Source organism: Camelus ferus, chromosome 12 (assembly GCF_009834535.1).
Source record: "Camelus ferus isolate YT-003-E chromosome 12, BCGSAC_Cfer_1.0, whole genome shotgun sequence".
NCBI classification, from domain to species: Eukaryota; Metazoa; Chordata; class Mammalia; order Artiodactyla; family Camelidae; genus Camelus; species Camelus ferus.
The window spans coordinates 30,656,745-30,677,278 of NC_045707.1; the positions used below are offsets into that span (position 1 = coordinate 30,656,745).

The 20,534-nt window shown below is 35.3% G+C and overlaps 2 protein-coding genes across 3 annotated transcripts in view; one reads left to right on the forward strand and one right to left on the reverse strand.

Moving 5' to 3' along the window:
* The window catches only part of C12H12orf40 (chromosome 12 C12orf40 homolog), a 44,335-nt gene extending 26,992 nt beyond the window's left edge, over positions 1 to 17,343 (reverse strand). For both annotated transcript variants that reach the window (XM_032493306.1, XM_032493307.1), the window contains exons 1-2: positions 17,231 to 17,343; positions 1,296 to 1,335 (exon numbers count right to left, since the gene is read on the reverse strand). In XM_032493306.1, the coding sequence (XP_032349197.1) occupies positions 1,296 to 1,335; positions 17,231 to 17,253 (63 nt within the window). In that variant the 5' untranslated portion in view covers positions 17,254 to 17,343. The remainder of the gene's footprint in view (positions 1 to 1,295; positions 1,336 to 17,230) is intronic.
* Positions 17,344 to 17,477: 134 nt separating this feature from the next.
* Positions 17,478 to 20,534, forward strand: part of ABCD2 (ATP binding cassette subfamily D member 2) — a 60,683-nt gene continuing 57,626 nt past the window's right edge. The window contains exon 1 of the mRNA XM_006184232.3: positions 17,478 to 17,580. The gene's annotated coding sequence lies outside the window, so the exon portion shown is untranslated. The remainder of the gene's footprint in view (positions 17,581 to 20,534) is intronic.

The window sequence follows — 20,534 nt, forward strand, 5'->3', positions numbered from 1 at the left end:
GGATGGGACAAGAACCTGGACAGCGGTTACATCTACCATTATATCTACCAGCAACAAAAGGAAGGTATGCAATTTTCAAAAGAATAGGGAAGTGACATGACTTCCAAAGAGATCAACACTTTGAGAGAGGGCCATGAGTCTTTTCCTCTCTTAAAAATATTCAAAAGAATGATCCAAATAGAGTACAAAAGAGTAAATAATAAAACAAAGAAACTTTAATATATTCAATGACATTAAAATTAAGAATTTTCCTTCAAAGATATTGCTAAGAAAGTAAAAAGAAAAGCCAGAGAGTAAACATATAACTGACAAAGAATTCCTAAATATATAAAGACACAATAAGAAAAAGTCAAACAACCCAAATAAAAACTGAAAAAAATACTTGGAAAAGTACCTCACGAAAGAGAAAATCTGAATGAAAAGATAATCGGCTTCATAAGTAATCAAGAAAATACAAGTTACATTAACAATGAGGTATTATCATTTCACTGAGTTAAAACTCTCTTGCTTTCATCATAATCATTCCCTTGCTTTTCTTTAAATTTTACTATCTTTGAACATGTTTTGCACTGTTTTGGAACTTTTTGTAAATAGAAGCTCACTTCTTGTATTCTTCTGTGAGTTGCTTCGTTTGCTCAGCATTGTTTTGGGGATTTATCTACATTAATTACATGTATCTGATACATTTTCATTGCTGTACCCTTACTTTGTATGCCATAATTTGTTTAAGCATTCTACTGCTCATGGATGTTTGGGTGGTCCCCTTCTCTTCCCCATACCCTGTCCTTTTTCTTCCCCTCTTTCTCCTTTTCTTTTTTGTGTTTGCTACTTAACAACAACAGCGATCCAAACAAGCCTGTATATATCTCCAAGTGCACGTGTGGAAGTTCCTCTGGGATACATACTGCTCAGTTGCAAGGTATATACATGCTCAAATTTACTATGTAATACAATCAATGTCATAATTTTTTTTAAAAACTCCAAAAAAAGCAGGAGATAGGTTATAAGGCCATTGTAAACTCTGGGTAATAAATGATAAAAATTTGAATCAGGAGGCTAACTAATAATACAGTTATTGAGAAGTTACCAGACTTGGGATATACTGGAATTAGACTGACAAGGATCAACAATGATCCTAATTCTCTGCCTGAGCGAACTGGGTGGCTAATTAAGCTATCTACAAGGATGACAAAGACTAAAAACAGATGGTCTTCCAGTTTCACTCTGGTCAATTTATTAACCTTAGAAAAATGCTTCAAAAGGCTATGATACACAATAAAAGTATTTTTCTTTACCTTTTGCTTTCTCCTTTCCTGCTTGATCAGAACCCTGGTCCTGAAAGGGAGGCAAGATAAAACATACAATGATTAAAGAAATGTTCTCTAAAATGACTGTCATTTTAGTTGAATGGAAGACTTGGAATTAAAATCTAAAAATGGAGTGATAATTACATTACTTTCTGAAAAGAAACCATGAAAATGTTCTTAAGGTACATATAAATTATTTATAAGGTATATCCTGCTTCGCAAAATTTTCTTAGAATTTTCAAGAACTAGTAAGAAAGACGTTAATAATTAAGCATAAAATAAATCTGTTCTAAACATCAAGATAAGCAAAGAGAAATCAATGCAGTAGAAAGGATGTAGCATTAATGAAAAATTATCAACTGATAGCAATATTCTTAGTAAACAGTGCTACTTTCTTTGTCTTTCCTTTTATTTCAATATTCTACTAAAATCAATGTGGAACAGAAAGATTAAAATCTATATAGGATCTAAGGATATGTTAAATTTATTAGAGCAACTTCAGTTATATTAGTATGTAAGCTATGTTTGCCTGAAACCTCACAACTACTTTAAAAATAGCTAATCATGTTTGGGCTTCAAACCACATGATCCTTGGTGCCAAACACTGCATTGAATCCCAGTGATAACGCAATATTTATCAGTTATAAAATATTTAATCTATTAATAATAATGGAATGCTTTAAAACATTCATTGACAACATAAGCAGATCTACACAATATATCTTTTGCATATACATGAAACTATGATCTCAAATTTAAGATACATACAAGAATTACAATCCAAATAACAAAATGTATCTTGGCTATATGAGATTGTGTAATAATATGAAAATAATAATGGCTAATAATGAGTATCATATATCTTGCACCATTCTAGATATTTCAGACACTTTACATGTATAAACTCATTTAATCTTCACAGCAACTCTATTTAAGGAAAGTTCTATTTTTATCCCCCTTTTACTGATAAGAAACCAAGACACAGAGAGGTTAAGTAACTTGCTGAAGGTAACCCTGCTAATAAGAGCTAGAGCCAGGATTCTAATCCAAGAATTCTAGTTTTCAAGTTTTTAACCAGTGCATTTTATTGACTTCCAAGTATGCCAACTGTGAATATACAAAGCTGTTCATTTTCCCAAGTGATTTTCACAAACTACATGAATGACAGTTACCAAATATTCCCAGACTTTGCCACTTATTGATCTTGTTCTTTAACATACTTCCCAATACCTATTTCTTAACTGACCATTTTGAAGTCATTGAACAACAAATTCAATCTATTCTGCTCCAAGCAGCATCATAAGTGTACTGGGGGCATTCAAACTTTAAAAAGAAAAAGAATAAAGTAACTTTCATTAACTCATCAAATGTTAAGACTAGAGAGGACTGTAGAGATTAGTTTATTCTCTATCATTTTAAAACTTTAAAAAGTTAGGCACAGAAAACAAAGTGACTTTCCAAAGTTCAGAAATATAAGAAGTATGATAGAGTCCACAGTAATATTAAACAATTCAGATTATAAAGAGAAAACAGAAAGAAATATCAATTCAATATGCAGTTCTCACATTATAAAGATCAACAGAATTAGGGACAAGTCAAAGTCTAAACACAGTCTTCATATATGTATAAACCAAATGAACTTATTCCAGGCTGATTTTCCATTATCTAAGACATTATCTTTTGGCTTTCACCAAATTCTATGTACTACACAATCCCTATTCCTACATGCTTAAGAAAAAATTAATCAGGAATTCAAGACCAATTGATAGATCAGCCTACTAATCACTAAACCAAAGTGAAAGTGAAAAAGGATCCTGATGAGTAAGTTAAAGGTAATTTCTCAAACAGAACATTTTTTAACTATTATTAAGGCAACCAACGCCACTAAACAGTTCTGTCTAAATGCTTTACTAAATATTGTCACTTTCAATTACCTGCACTAAAGAAGAAGACTGCATTATTCAGGATTCTTAGTTACAAGAAACTGAAAGCATCTTTGGTTAATTTAATTGAAAACAAATTAGAAGGAAATTGGGTAGCCAGTATCTCAGCCAAGAGGGCTGATGGTTTTCAGGGGAAAGTTTCTATAGGCAAAATTTGGGGAGAGGGCAGCAGGATGTGTGACTTTCTTCTGATTGGTTGGTGGTAAGGTAACAGGGTGGTGTTACAGGAATCTTGTGCTGGGCCTGAAGTTCTGGGGTTGGGGACTCAGTTCCTGCAGAAGAACTCAAGGATATTGCTATGTATATTCCTTGAGGAGGATCCAGAACGCTGCCCCAAGGCTATACTATTGTTTTTTTGGCTGTTCCTCCCTAGTTCCTGCATTCCTTCCCTTTCCTGCTTAGCAACTATTTGAATTTGCCCTTTGGAACTCAGGGAAGGGCAAGGAGCCTGAATGAAGCCTACTTCCTACAAACAAGAAACTGGGACACAGAAAGGATCTTTACCCCACAGGGTTCTGCTCCACTTCACTCTCACCATGAACCCTACCCTAGCACAACACCATATAGTTGGAAGAGAATCCCCAACTCTCAGCTTCTCCCTGAAGAGCAAAGAGTTTGGACTCCACATCTACCACTTCAATGTTAAGACTCTTACCAGAGGGAAGGACCCTAAAACACTTAGCACAAGACTATAGAAAACAAATAAGCAATTCTTAACAGGTATGCAGCACTAACTACAGCCATCCCCCGAGGGTTCAACACGGAGTAAGCAGGCAAAATGCCCATCTCCCAGTCCTTCCCTGGAAGAGATTTATCAGCATACTTTAAAAACTGCTGCTGCCTGAGAGCCAGGCTTGCAATTCCGGAAGGCACTAGGGGTGGGCTGCAATACTCCCCAGAGACAAGGGGAGCTGGAGGATACCTCTCCTGCCTTCTACTTCCAGCCCACTCCAAGCATATCCCTGGAAGGAGCTTATGTACGTCTGTGCCCAAGACTTTATGGATGCCACCTAAGGAATGGGTCACAGGATCCCCTGCCTCTGACAGCCAAAGGGGCTTCCAATCCTGAAACCAAGAGGACTGTAGTAAACAAAGAAACAGTATTTAACTATCACCTGAGGGCTAAGCACAGAGGAATCAGCCAAAATCACCCATCTCCCAGTATTTCCCTAAAAAGTTTATCTGTTTACTTAAAAGCTACTGCCTGAGGGCAATTTTTCTAATCTATCTAGCATCTAGCTGCTGGCTGTAATCTTCCCCAGAGACCAAGGCTGCCTTGAAAATACCTCTCAGGCGTTTTCACCCTAGCCTACTCCAATGACAGAAGCAAATCATCATCATCATCTCTCTGGAAGGAGCTTGTACACATATCTCACATCACAGCTTTTGTGACAGCCACACAAAGTACTGGGTTCCAGATCACCTGGCTCCAATAGCCAATGGGGCTTGTATTCATGAATCCCACAGAAATGTAGCAAACAAAGAAATCATTCTTAATGGGCATAGGGACACCATCCAGAGGATATAAAGCAGGCCCAGCACAGAGGGAGTGGGAAAAAAATGCTCATCTCCCAGTTTCTCCCTAGAAGGAGCTTAAGTATAAAAATACCCTGGCTGCAGCTTGAGGGTCGGATTTCTAATCAGCTGGCATCTTTGTGCTGACTCTGATCCTCCCCATTGGTACACTGATGGGTCTTGGCACGCCCTCAACTACAGGGAGATACTCAGAACAAAGAAGGAGGCTTAGACAATCACAGAAGTTTGAGAGACAATAAAGAGCTAGGGCTGGGCTGATCAATGAAGTTCATCACCCATACAAGAACATTCTGTCAAAACTGGGAGAGTTGGCAGTTTTATCTAACTGCAGAAACCAAAACAGAGGGTAAAGGAAAATGAAAACAAACAAACAACCAACAAAAGAATGTGTTCCAACAAAAGAACAAAATAAGTTTCCAGAAACATAATGAAATGGAGATAAGTGATTTGAATGATGGAGAGTTCAAAATAATAGTCATAAAAATGCTAAGGTCAGCATAGAAATACACAACAAAGTGAAAATTTCAATAGAGATAAAAAATATTAAATGGTACCAAACAAAAATGACAGAACTGAGTAATAATACAATAGCTGCACAAAAAAATTCAGTAGAGAAGTTCAATAGCAAACTAGATGAAGCGTAAAAAAGGATCGGTAAACTCAAAAACAGGGTAGTGGAATTCACCCAACCAGAAGAAGAAAAAGAAAAAAGAATGTAAAACAGTAAATATAGCTTGAGACATAATGGGAGAACATCAAGTGGACTGATAAACACATTATAGGGGTCCCAAAAGGAGAAGAGGAAAAAGAGTAGATAACTTATTCAAAGAAATAAAGGCTGAAAACGTCCCTAACCTGGGAAAAGAAACAGACACCCAGATCCAAGAAGCCCTAAAGTACCAAATAAGAATCCAAAGAGGCAAACACCAAGACATATAGTGATTAAATTCTTGAGGACAAGGAGACAATGTTAAAAACAGCAAGAAGAAAGCAACTTTTTACATGCAAGAGAAGAATAAAAGCAGAATTTTCAGCAGAAACTTTGCAGGCCTTAAGGGAGTGGCACAATCCATTCAAAGTGCTGAAATTTAAAAAAAAAAAAAAAAAAAAAAACTGCAAACCAAGAATGCTCTATCCAGCAAAGCTGTCTTTCAGAATTAAAAGAAGTAGAACTTTCCAGACAAACAAAAGCTGAAGGAGTTTGCCACCACTAACTAGACCAGCCTTACCAGACATGTTAAAAGGAGTCTTCAAACTGAAATGAAAGGATGCTAATTATGACAGGAAAACATGAAACTCATTGGTAAAGGTAAATACATAGTTAAATTCAGACTACTCTAATGCAATGATGGTGTGTAAATCACTTATAATTCCACATGAAGGTTAAAAGACAAAGTTATTAAAATAAGTATTACTGCAATAATTTGATAATGAATACATCATGAAAAAGATGCAAACTGGGGCATCAAAAACATAAAATATGGGAGTAGGAGAATTTTTATATGCATGTGGAGTTACTTATTTCCTGCTAAAAATAAATCTTTTTTTTAACTTAAAAAAAGTTTTTCAAATTGAGGTATAGTCAGTTTATAATGTTGCATCAATTTCTGGTGTAAAGCATAAAGTTTCAGTCATACATATACACACATATATTCATTTTCATATTCCTTTTCATTATAGGTTACTACAAGATATTGAATATAGTTCCCTGTTCTATATAGTAGAAACCTGTTGTTTATTTTATTTAATCTTTCTAAAATGTTTATTGAAGTACAGTCAGTTTACAGTGTTGTGTTAGTTTCTGGTTACAGCATAATGTTTCAGTTACATACATAATACATATATTCCTTTCCATATTCTTTTCCATTATAGGTTATTACAAGATATTTAATATAATTCCCTGTGCTATACAATAGAAACTTATTGTTTATCTATTTTATATATAGTCGTTAGTATCTGCAAATCTTGAAATCCCAATTTATCCCTTCTTACCCCCTATACCTTCTGGTAACCATAAGTTTGTTTTCTTTGTCTGTGAGTCTGTTTTTGTTTTGTAAATAAGTTCATTTGTGTCTCTTTTTTAGATTCCACATATAAGTGATATAATATGGTATTTTTCTTTCTCTTTATAGCTTACTTCACTTAGAATGACAATCTCCAGGTCCATCCATGTTGCTGCAAATGGCATTATTTTATTCTTTTTTATGGCCCAGTAGTATTCCATTGTATGTATGCATATATGTAAATATATACATATGTGTGTGTGTGTGTGTGTGTGTGTGTGTGTGTGTGTGTGTTTATATACCACAACTTCTTTTATCCAGTCATCTGTCGATGGACATTTACATTGTTTCCATGTCTTGGCTATTGCAAATAATGCATGTATCTCTTTCAATTAAAGAGTGTCCTCCAGATATATGCCAGGAGTGAGACTGCTGGATCATATGGCAAGTCTATTTTTAGTTTTTTCAGGAATCTCCATACTGTTTTCCATAGTGGCTGCAGCAAATTACATTCCTACGAACAATGTAGAAGGGTTCCCTTTTCTCTGCACACTCCCCAGCATTTATTGTTTGCGGGCTTTTTAATGACAGCCATTCTGACTGGTGTGAGGTGATACCTCGTTGTAGTTTTGATTTGCATTTCTCTGATAATTAGCAATATTAAGCATTTTTTTATGTGCCTAATGGCCAATAGTATGTCTTCATTCATATCACATCATATATCTCAAGTAAAGTGAAATCTGTATGTCTTCTTTGGAGAATTGCTTGTTTAGGTCTTCTGCCCATTTTTGGATTGGGTTGTTTGGTGTTTTTTGTTGTTGTTGTTATTAAATTGTATCAGCTATTTATATATTCTAGAAATTAAACCCTTGTCAGTTGCATTATTTGCAAATACTTTTTTTCCCACTCTGTAGGCTTTTTGCTTTGTTTATAGTTTCCTTTGCTGTGCAACAGATTGTTATATATATGTTTAATGTAAGCTTCATGGTAATCACAAAGTAAAAGCCTATAATGGATACCCAAAACATAAAGAGAAAGGAATCCAAGCATATCAAACAGAAAATCATCAAATGACAATGGAAGACAGGAAGAAACAAAGGAACTGCAAAACAACCAGAAAACAATCAACAAAATGGCAATAGTAAGTCCATATCTATCAATAATTACTTTAAATGTAAATGGTCTTTAATGCTCCAATCAAAATACATGATATGGACCCATAAATATGCTGCCTACAGGAGACTCACTTCAGACCTAAAGATACAAATAGACTGAAAGTGAGGGGATTGAAAAAATTATTCCATCAAATGGAAAACAAAAGAAAGCTGAAGCAGCAAACTTATATCAGACAAAATAGAATTTAAGACAAAGACTGACAAGAGACAAAAAAGGTCATTAATTCATCAAATTAAAAAGTCAAAGAATGGTCAATTCATCAAGAAAATATAAAAATTGTACCCAACATTGGAGCACCTGAATATATAAAGGAAATGTAAAACAGAGCTGAAGGAAGAAACAGCAATACAATAAGAATGAGTCTTTAAAAGACCACTTTCAACAACAGATTGATCACTATGATATCGCAATTTATAATAAGAAATACACATTTGGTCTTAATCTCCAAGCCTGGCAACAGAGCTCCTAAAACCTTTTAAATATCCTAAGTGATGAGAGCTTAGAAGGTATCTTTTGTTATGTTAATCAACTGACTATTGGAACACACCTATATATAGGGGTTGGTTACCAGAATAACTAAGCATGTGATTAGACGGTTGGAATTTTCAGTTCCACCTCTCCCTGACTTCCTGGGTGGGGAGAGAAACTGGAGGTTGAATCAGTTGCTAATGGGCAATGATTTAATCAATCATGACTAATAAAGCCTCCATAAAACCCCAAAAGGATGGGGTTTGGAGAGCTTCCAGGTTGATGAACACTTGGGAGATTTGGGGAATGGCACACCTGGAGAAAGCATGGAAGTTCTATGCCCTTTCCCCATTCCTTTCTTTTGCATCTGAAGAGATGCATCTGGATGTTTCAGAATTATATCCTTTTAAAAACAATCAAGTAAGTAAATGTTTCTCAGAGTTCTGTGAGCTTCTCTAGCAACTTAATGGAAGCCAAGGAAGGAGTCACTGAAATTTCCAGTCTACAGCCGATCAGTCAGAAGCACAGGTGACAACCTGGACTTGTGACTGTTAACTGAAGTAGGGGGTGGGCAGTCTGGTAGGACTGAGCCCTTAACCTCTGACTCTGATGCTATCTGGAGGTAGATACTGTCAGAATTGAGTTGAATTGTAGGACACCAAGCACATGTTGGAGAATTGCTTGGTGGGGGGAAAACAGATATATCAGAACTGAAATCAGAATTGTAATCATCCAGATATAAAATCAATGAGGAAACACTGGACTTAAACAAGATGGACATGTGTAGCAATTTTTTAAAAATCCTGTGTTTCCTATATTAAGAAAAAAATTTAAATAAGCCACCTAACTTTTCACCTCAAGGATCATTAAAAAAAAAAAAAGAAAAGAACAAACTAAGCCCGAAGTTAGCAGAAGCAAGGCTATAACATAGATCAGAGTGGAAATAAATGAAATAGAGACTAAAAAGACAACAGAAAAGATCAATGAAACTGACAGTTGGTTTTTTGAAAAAATAAATAAATTGATAAACCATTCGTTAGGTAGACTTAACAAGAAAGATAGATGACTCAAATAAAATTAGAAATGAAAGAGGAGACATTACAACTGATACCATACAAATAAAAAGAATCATTAAAGTCTTCTATGAACACTTAAAGGCCATAAACTTCTGGAAACAATCTACCAAGATTGAATCATGAATAAATAGAAAATCTGAGTAACTAATATCAATCCTTCTCAGTCTCTTCCAAAATACAGAAGGGCAGAGAACACTTCCAAACCCATTTTACCAGCCAACATTACCCTAATACCAAAACAAGATAAGGATACTATAAGAAAAAAATTACAGACCACATCCCTATTGAACGTAGATGCAAAAATCTTCAACAAAATATTAGTAAATCAAGTCCAATGTTACATTAAGAGGATTCTTCACCATGATCAAGTGGGATTTCTTCCAGGAACCCAAAGATGGTTCAATATATGCAAATCAATCAGTGAGATATGTCACATTAATAAAATGAAAAATAAAAATAATATGATCATTTCAATGGTTACAGAAAAGCATTTGACAAAATTCAATATTCTTCCATGATTAAAAACTCTCAACAAAGTGAATACAGAGGGAACGTACCTCAACTTAATATAGGCCATAAATGACAAGCCCACAGCTACCCTCATATTCAATGATGAAATACTAAAACCTTTTCCTCTAAGATTAGGAATAAGGGTGAAATCATACCTACCAAAGAATTGAGAGTAGGGAGGTGAGAATCAGACTCGTCTTTTTAACAACTACTATGTTATCTGGAAAATGAACTGAAGACATACATTACAACCGTCTCTTCAATAAAAAAATCAGAATGAACAACATTAGTTGCCATTATAGCTACAAACTAAAAAGAAAATCAGTAGGTCATGTCCCCTTCATAAAACACTACATCAGGGCATTCTGCCCCTTCTTATTCTTTCTAGCAAGGAAAAATTTAAAGGAAAATGTTAAAGAAAAATTTCTTTTTAAAAAAAGACACAAAGGCAATAAAGTTGTCAAAGAAATATCAAAAACAACACTAATGTACATTTTACATGTAGTATGCAGGAGATATTGAAACTACATGAGGGATTAAAAATTATGGATGTCAGATGCCTTGATCATCAGTTACTCTTAAATCGTTCTTTTTTGTTTCTTTTATTTTGTTCTGTTTTTCAGTTTCCTACTTAGTTTATTTTTCAGTGGCATGCTGCCATGCAAAAGAAACTGTTTCCAGATTGTAAAGATCTTATAATAAATATCTTAAGGGTGCTTAAAAGTGGAAAATTTAAATAGAGCAATAACTAAATGAAAAAATAATTTTATGGCTCATGTTACGCTGAAATTAATATTAATCAAAACATCATAACCTAACACTGTTAGCTAGCAGACTTATTAAGATTCAGAGCAGTAACTAGCCTAGAAAAAGTACTTACATTGGCTTTGCACAAAACGAAAGCAAGTCTACCTGATGTGTTAGGAATAGTAATGATATATGTTAGAATGTTATGGCTTTAAATAAATCCTTCTCTTAGGATACAAGAAAAAAGTTTTTAGATGTGTATGAATTAGAAAAGATAAGATATGGTGGAAAAACTGGCAAATCAATAAGGCAGAAATCCATCTAAAACTCAGAATACAGAACCTAATTAAAATAAGTTCTTAGAGACGGAATTCTTAAAGTATTTTCACACAGAAAACATTTCACAGTTACAGGCTGTAATGATAAACACAAGCAGCCATCTCTTGTGTCACACTGGGAAAGAGATTTTAGAATGTGAATAATACCCCAACACAGGTGTAGATTCCAAGCCATTCACAATTAAGTTTTTAAAACTTCATATTCAAAAATAATAATTCACTAAAATCTTCAAAAGTTGAGGTTTTTTTTCACTGCATTTAGGGAATACTTTGAATAAAGACTTCCATGTGTTTTTGAACTATGTAGGACAGACACAGATTGATTTATAAAGCAATTCCTTTAAGGACTCAAAGGTTTGTGAAATTCAACTAATGAAAGAAAAGAGAGAAAGCTTATAATGGCATGCCAAAGTATTCTTTTTGTATTCATCATTAGTATTGCCTCAAAAACATCGTAATTCAGTTATATAAATTGTGCATATATAAAAGTGTTTGAAATTTTGACAACTGCAGCTTCTGTTTGGTAAATTAGAAAACCTCTTTGAATACAACTATGAAATATAGTAAACCATAACCAGGTATATCTTGGCCATGTACATTACATAACTTAGGAAGAACTCTGTTTTACTCATGATGTTATGATTCACCAAATTTGTATTCATATTATCACTGCAGAAATAACTTTATATTCAATGTTCTGTAGTTCCATGTGTCAAATTATTGTCTGCAGCCACAATCTCCTTAAAATAACTACTAAATCTGACAGTAAGTCCTGATGCTTTTTCAGCAGGTTTGTGTTTTCAGAGTGTCATGTGATCAATGATATAACCATGAGAGATGTTAAATGTTGGCACACATCTTATGCACAAGTTACAGGTTCCCCATCAATTTAATTGAAAAATAAAATATCAGAACTTAATTTATCATTGCACATTAATTTCCCTTTATTTGAGCTCCATGCTGCCAAAAAGATTACAAAAGCATTACCAAAAAATATAAAAAAAGAAAAGTTATTGACAAAACCTCTATAGCAACAACATTCCTAATACTCCTCGTATGCTCTCTGAAAAGACTGACTAGCAGCTATTCTTTGTAAATATTTCACTTACACGTAATCCAAAATTTCCCGTGTTTCCTATTGACCCCAACCCCAGCCATAGTGGCTATACAAACCTCTCCAACCTTAGCATGCAATGGTACAGCTTGCTCGTACAGCAAGTGGCCACAGGGATGGCAGCATTAAGTACTTCTCTCACCCCACTCAGCAAGTTAGTTGTCCCTAGCTGCTCATGACCCAGTATGCTTTATTTTATCAGCAAGTGCCCTTCATGCTGTCTTTAAAAGGAGTTGTTAATTACTTTCCATTTGGAAAGTGTCAGGCCTGGATTATCACTGGATGTCTTCAGATTTAACCTCATATGAAAATGAGAACTCTCTTCACTGCATGCATGGCTCACACACTAATAAAGACCATGGCAGAGGTTTAAAAAAAAAAAAGGATATTCATTGAATTTATCTGGGTTCATTTTAACAGGACTATTAATGGTAGTTTATATTTAGTTAAAAAACAAAAACTCCAAGACAAATGCTGAACTGGGCATGCCACTAGGACCACAAGCATAAACCACGACTGCCCCAGGCAACTGGGATGATGCTCACTGTACATCTAAGCATTATCCCCATTTAACAGAAGAAGAAAGAGATGCATAGAGACCAAAGTCAATTTATTGGAAAGAGAATTTATTGTAAAGCTTAAGCTTCAGGGCCCTTCACCTGAACATGACCACTCCAAGCCCTGTACATAATTCTGTAGTCATAATTTTGTATTCTTTTTCCATAAAGAGTGCTCCTCACAGCTTGGATCTGCCCCTGTACAGAGAGGTTTAATAATTAATGCAAATTCATAAGACCCATAATACCTACAAAGGAGTTAGCACTGGTGTTGATTTAATTTGGAGAATATACAGTCATATCAGAAAATGAAAAAGTATTATTAGGGTTCCCCCCCACCAAGCAGAATTCTAACTGTTATCACTATCTTGGAGTCTTCCCCTGCTATATTCCAACCTACAGACCACTAACACCACAAACAGTCATAAAATACCATTTTCATTGTATCACTTCTGAATTTGAATGATTTCTCAGTAACTAACAGATTGAAATTTCAACTTCTCTGTCTTTCCATCTCACCATCAGGCAGAGACACACACACTTAAAAATTTTAAATATAAAGTCATCTCCAATTACTTATGTAATGTTTGTTTTCTTCTTTGTTTTCCTCCATTTGAACTTTCTTTTATCCTTGTTTCCAATTTACCAAACCCTATCTAAAACTATCCTATGTTCTACTATTGTTTATAATATGTTTTTCAAATCACATATTTTGGCCTCTGATCTTAAACGTTTTCAAACTTAATGGCATGTTCTACCCCTCCTCCCCCAATAAACTACAGATCTCTCAAAAAGAGACTAAATTTCAGTTATTTTGTACCCTCACCTGGCACAGAACGTGATGCACTGCATTCAATAAATGTTTTGCACAGGTGATCGTTTTAAGCCTCTCCCTCACCTAAATTGAAGCAAGATTTTATCTGTCTTTCTTATGATACTGGTTGCATTCTTCGATCTAAGCTGTAAAAAGTCAATCTCATTCTAAATAGCATATTGTGGCCAAAAGACTGGTTACATCTTTATTTTCTACTTCCTCTCCCCTCTCATACCACCTTCCTGTCCGAGATGGCTATGAATTTGGTGAAACAAGTCACTGATCAATAAACAGGAAAAATAAAAGAGAGAATCTTGTCCAAATTTTAAAAATCAGTGTTTTTATCTGTCCTCTCTCAAATTTACACCTTAACCTAACTAGGAAAATACAGGGTCTCAGTGGTGACTTGTAAAAACTACAAAACAAAAATTCGAGTTCTAGGTCAATGTTCTACGTCCCAGACAAGGAATAAAAAAAAGTTTTAATTGGTAAGACTAACAAATTAATGATATTTTAATTTTGTCAAAAAAGGACTTAGAAGGGAAGGGGCACTTAAAAAAAAACAAAACAAAAAAAACCCAAGAAGAACTTTAGAAAAAAGGAAAGAACAGTAAATTAAAAAACTTGGCATTATCACTGATTAGCAAGTTTCAGGGACAGTAGATTGGGAACTGCTATCACAGATATGTAAATTAGTTTCAGTTCAGATCAAATATCTTTACCCTAAATGAGACTTTGTTTGAAATGAAATGTTATGACATCATGCAAAGATGTCCACAAACCATAACACTAGAGACAAACCAAGTAAGTAATTTAAAATGGAAAACAAGGGAAGCTTACTTCTTCTCTAGCTCTCTCCCTCACACACACACACAGATATTTTATGTGTAACTGGCAGAGTCCCTAAACTGAAGAGCAGTTAAAAAGTCAAATGCCAAGCTTGTTTTACGTCAAGAATAACTGTAAAGACCTTTGCAGTTGTAAAGATGCTCCAATCAAAGGTTTCTGCAATTAAACTTAATATATATCAGATTCCTATAATATACAAGAATACTCTGCTTCAGGTTAAGGTATACAGTCAGGTTGCTAAGACTTGCTATAGCCTGCTTTATTCATTCCCTTGACAAAAATGTATGTTTTCCTGTCTAAATGCAGACCCATCTACTATTTGCCAAATAATCCTTTCCCCATCCCAACCCATCTCTTCTAAGAAGCCTTGCTAAAAATTAGGTCTCCAATTTGATCAATTACTTATTTCTTTTCAGTATTTAAGAACTTTTATTTCATTGCTCCTCTGTGGTGTTTGTTCTGTGGAGTACTGCTATCTTTCAAGGCTTAACATAATTCCTTTTTTCTCGGTTCTCTAAATATCCACAGTCCTTTATTTATCCACAGGCCACGTTCACAATCCTCGTATTTCTATTTAGCACAAGATTGTGATTAAGCACACTGTGCCACTGATTAGTGAGGCGACCTTGAGCAAGTCACTTAACGTTAATGGTTTCCCCACCAGTAAAATGGGGAAAACATCTGTACATACCTCAAAGGATTCTAGTTAAGAGTAAATGAGCTAATATACAAAAAAGCACATAGAACAGTGGTTGCTACATATTAAGTGTATTTAACTATCTAATATTATAATCATTTACCTAATTCTAATCTTACTATTCTACAATATATTTTTGGGTGGGTGGGGAGCCAAAATTGTATCTTCTTCATTTCTGAATGTCCCCATACACCTTAACAATGTCCTAAACAGGTAGGCATGAAAAAAACTATTTGTTGAATACTTAACATTGACTCTTCTGAGGGAGCAGTTGTTTCGAGGGAACTCTGTAAATGTTTTCAAAGTACTTCACTTCTCTGTATTTTAAGTTCCTCACAGTTCCCAAAATTTTCAACCACAAAACAATCCTAATATAATATCAGAGGGGAATGAACAAGTACTCCAGAACACCCTGGGACAAGGTTTAAAATTTCTATTTTATAGTAGCTCCAATCAGTTGCCAGTGATTACCTAGCACTGTCTTGGATGAGGCCCTTTAGGGTCTCATGATCAGATGCCAAGATCAACTAATCTTTTCAACTGTAATACTAGAAAGTGGAGATACTCAGGTTTTCATACCAATGTGGGGTTTGACACTTAAGGAGTTCCTTCTCACCTACCCTCCCATCCCCCACCCAGTGCAAGAAAATTTATTTAAAATTGCATATTTTATTTTAAAACTTCACAAGAGTTTTGCATTTTACTCTATAATGTATCCGTGTTTGTTTAAATTTAAAATTATGTTTTCCTCTGATCTCTGAGGGAAACAGGGTCCATGAAGATGTGTTACGTTTCTTTGCTGTTTCTTAAACCCCCTGGTACCTAATACCTCCAGGTACAGCACTACCTCACTTCGAGAAATATAATCTTCGAGTACATGTTTCCTGCAGTATATTGATTTTACATTCTCCCAATAGCAACTAAAATATTACTCTCTGAATAACCAGAAGTTTGAGATATATGACAGAATAATAATAGCACCTACATTTTCATGCTTAAAATACAATACATTAAATGCTTAAGCATTTGTAAAATGATTTCATATCTCATTTAATATTCACATTTTAAAGAATATTATAATCATACATCAACTAAATCTTGTGACGCCTGTAAGTGAATTTTCACTTTTCTCCGAAGTGTAAGTATGATGCTAAAATATTAGCCAGGAATAATTCAGATAAACTCTGAAATTCAATGCTAATATATTCTTCAGCAAGATAAATGCTCCTGAAGTTAGTGGGTACAGTTACAACATTTGGTGAACACAAAAGCTGTCTTTCCTCTTAGAAAATTCCTTAGAATTTTAAAGTTATATTTTAAACACATACCACTCTTCTAGGTCTATTTATGACAAAAATTGCATTTAATGTACAAAAACTGTAATCAAAGTTTCAATCAAAACAATTCTTTTCATCATGGAATTTGATCAAATGTAAATATAGGCCTACACGATTTCCATCCTAGTGGACTTCAAGGTCAATAGCAATGAATAGATCAGATAAATCTAAACTGTCAACCTGTTACGTTTTATGTAATTACTCCTAAATACAAAATAAATTGTAAATTCTCTGTAAGTTGTTAAAATAAAAACTGTTTATTTTACCTCCCGTTAAAACAAACTATATTGGATTTATATCGTTCATACGCCCCCATCCCCAATCAACGGATTTAAGGGCAGGGATTGGCCTCTTTCAAAATACTTTGCGAATTCATGCAAAGATTATATATTGACCCAAAAGAAACTCCTCCTAAGAAAGGGGGGTTGAGCGGGAAGAAGGCAGAAGAGGGCACAGGTGCTCAGAGGCCTCAGGTGCTTAGATGCCTCATTACAGAAGGACGTGGGACATCTGGTGAGCAGAGAACCTGACCCAGAGCGGACCCCTCGCGTGAAGCTTTGGGGAGAAGCTGAGTTGCTTTTGGTTTAGGAATAGAGACATCGTGCTAGGGTTTCCCAGATTCGATATCGATTAAAAGACCCACTCGGGGCAAGTTCTTTCCAGCTGAGGCCGTGCACCCGCCTCGAGGGTCTAGGAAGGAGGCGCCATTTTGGAATGAACGGCTACATACAGTCTCAAGATCCAACGGCACAACTCACCGGGAACCACCGACCCAATTCATCTCCCCAAAACTTCGAAGCGAAACACCGTCGTCGGACAGCCAGTGCTCAGGCGTCTCCTCCTGGTGCGGAGCTACACGCTTTCAAGCCTTAGCTGGCTCCTCCCCGGCTCTGGGCCTCCGGCCAGACACCCGACAGCCTCTGCGTCCTGGGCTGGCTCCTCCCGGCCTCCCGGCAGCCTCTGCGGCCTGGGCTGGCTCCTCCCGGCCTCCCGGCAGCCTCCACGGTTTCTACGGAGTATCCGTCCTGATAGGACTGCGAGGGAAGCGGGAAGGTGATCAGCGCGCCTCAAGGAGGAAGAACACGGCAGTTTTAACTACTCAGGCAAGGTACCCCTAAGTAAATGAACTATCGGACTAGGGCCACTGGGTTAGCGTTTCAAACCACCCACACCATAATTTTATTTAGTTCTGTGTTGGCCTCAGCCTTCTTTTTCAGGTCAGAGACCAGACTTGGTGGAGAAAAAGAAGGCAAGGGCAGTTATAAATCCATAACCCTAAAGCTGTATTTCCATTCTCACTTACTGTTCTGTATCCAGATCCTTAAAGTATCTTTCACGTGTAGTTTTAAAATTGAGCAAACAGTTGTTTGATAGAAACATTGCACCATAGTAATTGAATATTCTGTACATTTTGTGAGTTTCTGAGAGAGTTTTAGCAAAACTTGATTTAGCTCTAAAGGTCCAAAGACTTTAAACTCCTTACTGAAAAAAATCTCAAAACAAAAACTGGATTTTGCTGTTCATTTCTGTGTTACGTTGGTATAGCCGCACAAAACATTTATCTTACAAACTGTTCTATGATATTTTTGGCTAGAAACTAGAAATCTCTTATCCCAAACAAATACGCAAAGTACTCCCCACCCACCCCACCCTCCAATTGTCATGATTATTTTCTATATTTTAACCTGGGGAATATCTCATATTTTCAAATATAATACATTTTCTGTTAAATCGTTAGGAAATAGTACCTAAAATAGGATTATGTCCCAGAGTAGACGTCTTGTTTAATCACATAAATACTGATTTTTATAACAAAAATTCAGTAAAGTACATCTATCATTGGTTTGAATTAGACCACTTATTAGGTAATTTGTAACATATGAAAGGTTGACCTACAATCTCATCTTCAGTGTTATGTTGTGCCTCACATGAATAAGGCTAGCGTGACCAATAGATAATGGGGTAAATATTGTGTTATTTTAGGGCCAAAGGGCAATTAGGTAATCTCTTGGGTCAGGAAACACTTCAAGAAAGAAATACAGCACAGATAAACTATTACTTAAAATTTGGTGAAAAGGAAATCCATCCAAAATTATAAACTTTAATTTCTATTTATTACCAAAATTATTTACTTTCTTGATTTACTATCTAAACACACAACACATATATTATCTACATTATATACATTGTTTTAACTAATATACTGGTATATGTAGATCTCTTTATTGTAAAAAAATACTTCTGATGTTTTACAGTTTATAAAACACATAGTTTTTCTAATATATGTATATACTTTATAATATATATAAAATTTATTTAATTCTGCTCTTCCATGGACATAGGCAGTGTCTACTCTGACATGGACATTGAGAGTATCACACATGAGAACAGAGTAATGTAATAATGATTGCTAATTATTTAATTTTTATTTTTTAGTATCTTTTTTCTAAAATTAGTTCTCCTTTCTTAAGAAAATTTTAATACTTTCCCATATAAATGAATGTAAAGTTGAGCAGCTTGGATTATGTTTACTATAGTAAGCAGTGATTTTTTTTCTACCTTATTTTTCTGTAGTTTGAAATTCAAACTAAGTTAACATTCTCTTTGCTTTAATTGCATCATGCTCATAAAAAAAGAAAGAAACAAGTATCTTGATATTTCTTAGTTTCTTATTTAAATGGCATTTATTTCCATCTAGAATTATCTATCTGGTTTTCTGTCATCTCAAAGAATTCTTCCTCTGCCTTTCCTGAAGGCTTGAGCCTAGGCTCAGATGCTTGGACCAATCTTGAGTGAAATATGGGAGTGAAATATAAGTGGTTATAGTTAGGTCTGTGCTTTAGTAGCGCAACAGCAAATCAAATCTTGTATTGACCTTTTCCCCAGTTCTAGTAACTAGACTTCAACCTTCCTTGAACAACATTTCTGTGTAACCAAACTTCTATCTTGATTATTTTCTTTAAACCCAGTTCCTCATTCTAACAAGTCTTTCATTCCAGGCATTAAAAGCTTTTTCCTGTACCCCAGCTTCATTATCAGTTGGTAAACTGACCTACCTACAACTGAGTGTGTATTTAGGTCTCTAACATCCTTTGCTTCTAGATTTCCCACTGCCCTCCTCCTCCCTTGATCTTTTTGTCCTGTGCCAGTGATGCAAGCCACTTGCTTCCACTGCCAGCTGCTTTCTGACCCATGCATTTGTGCACCAGATTTTGCATGCTGAACGTCCTCCCATCACACCCAGTTAAGTTTACCCTGGCTCTCCACATGTCCTATCACAGTCAAGAGATGTGACATAAAGAATTAACATTTATCAATGTAAGGCAGCCTTATTTTGACACATGAGAAGCAATGAGATTTGGAATGAAAACATTTGAAAATAACCGCTATGACACCATGATCTCTATGAACAGACTTAGAAAGTCTTAATGGAATGACAGATTGTGCTACTGACACGGCCAGCTATCAAAGAGTCTTGCATGAAGTTGCCATTCATGTATTAGTAAATCTACTGAATTGAATGCAAACAAATGATTCTTGGTATTCATATAGGTACCTGGGAAAGGAGGAATTTTAAAAGTTTAAGAATATGGTTACTTATAAAAGTGAGGATAGTTCTTTATTCACAGTAAACTGAATAATGAAGAGCATTCAATACTGAGACAGGTTTTACATTCCAGCACAGGGTTTGGCAAACTTCTGTAGAGGGCCAGGTAGGAAATATTTTAGGCTCTATTTCATCTACCCAATCCTGCCATTGTGGTTTAAAAGCCATAGACAGTAAGTAAATAAATAGGTGTGACTATGTTCAAATAAAACTTTATTTATAAATGCTGAAATTAAAACTTCATATAATTTTCACATGTTGCAAAATATTATTCTTTTGATGTATTTTCAGCCATTTTTAAAATGTAAAGCTATTCTTACATTTAAAGGACTATATAAAAATAGATGGTGGGACAGATGTGGCCCACTGGTTTGGTTGTAATATGCCAACCTCTGTCCTAGTTTAATGCGTGTTTTCCCTGGCTCCCAGTTGACTAGAAGTGTGTGTATGTTGTG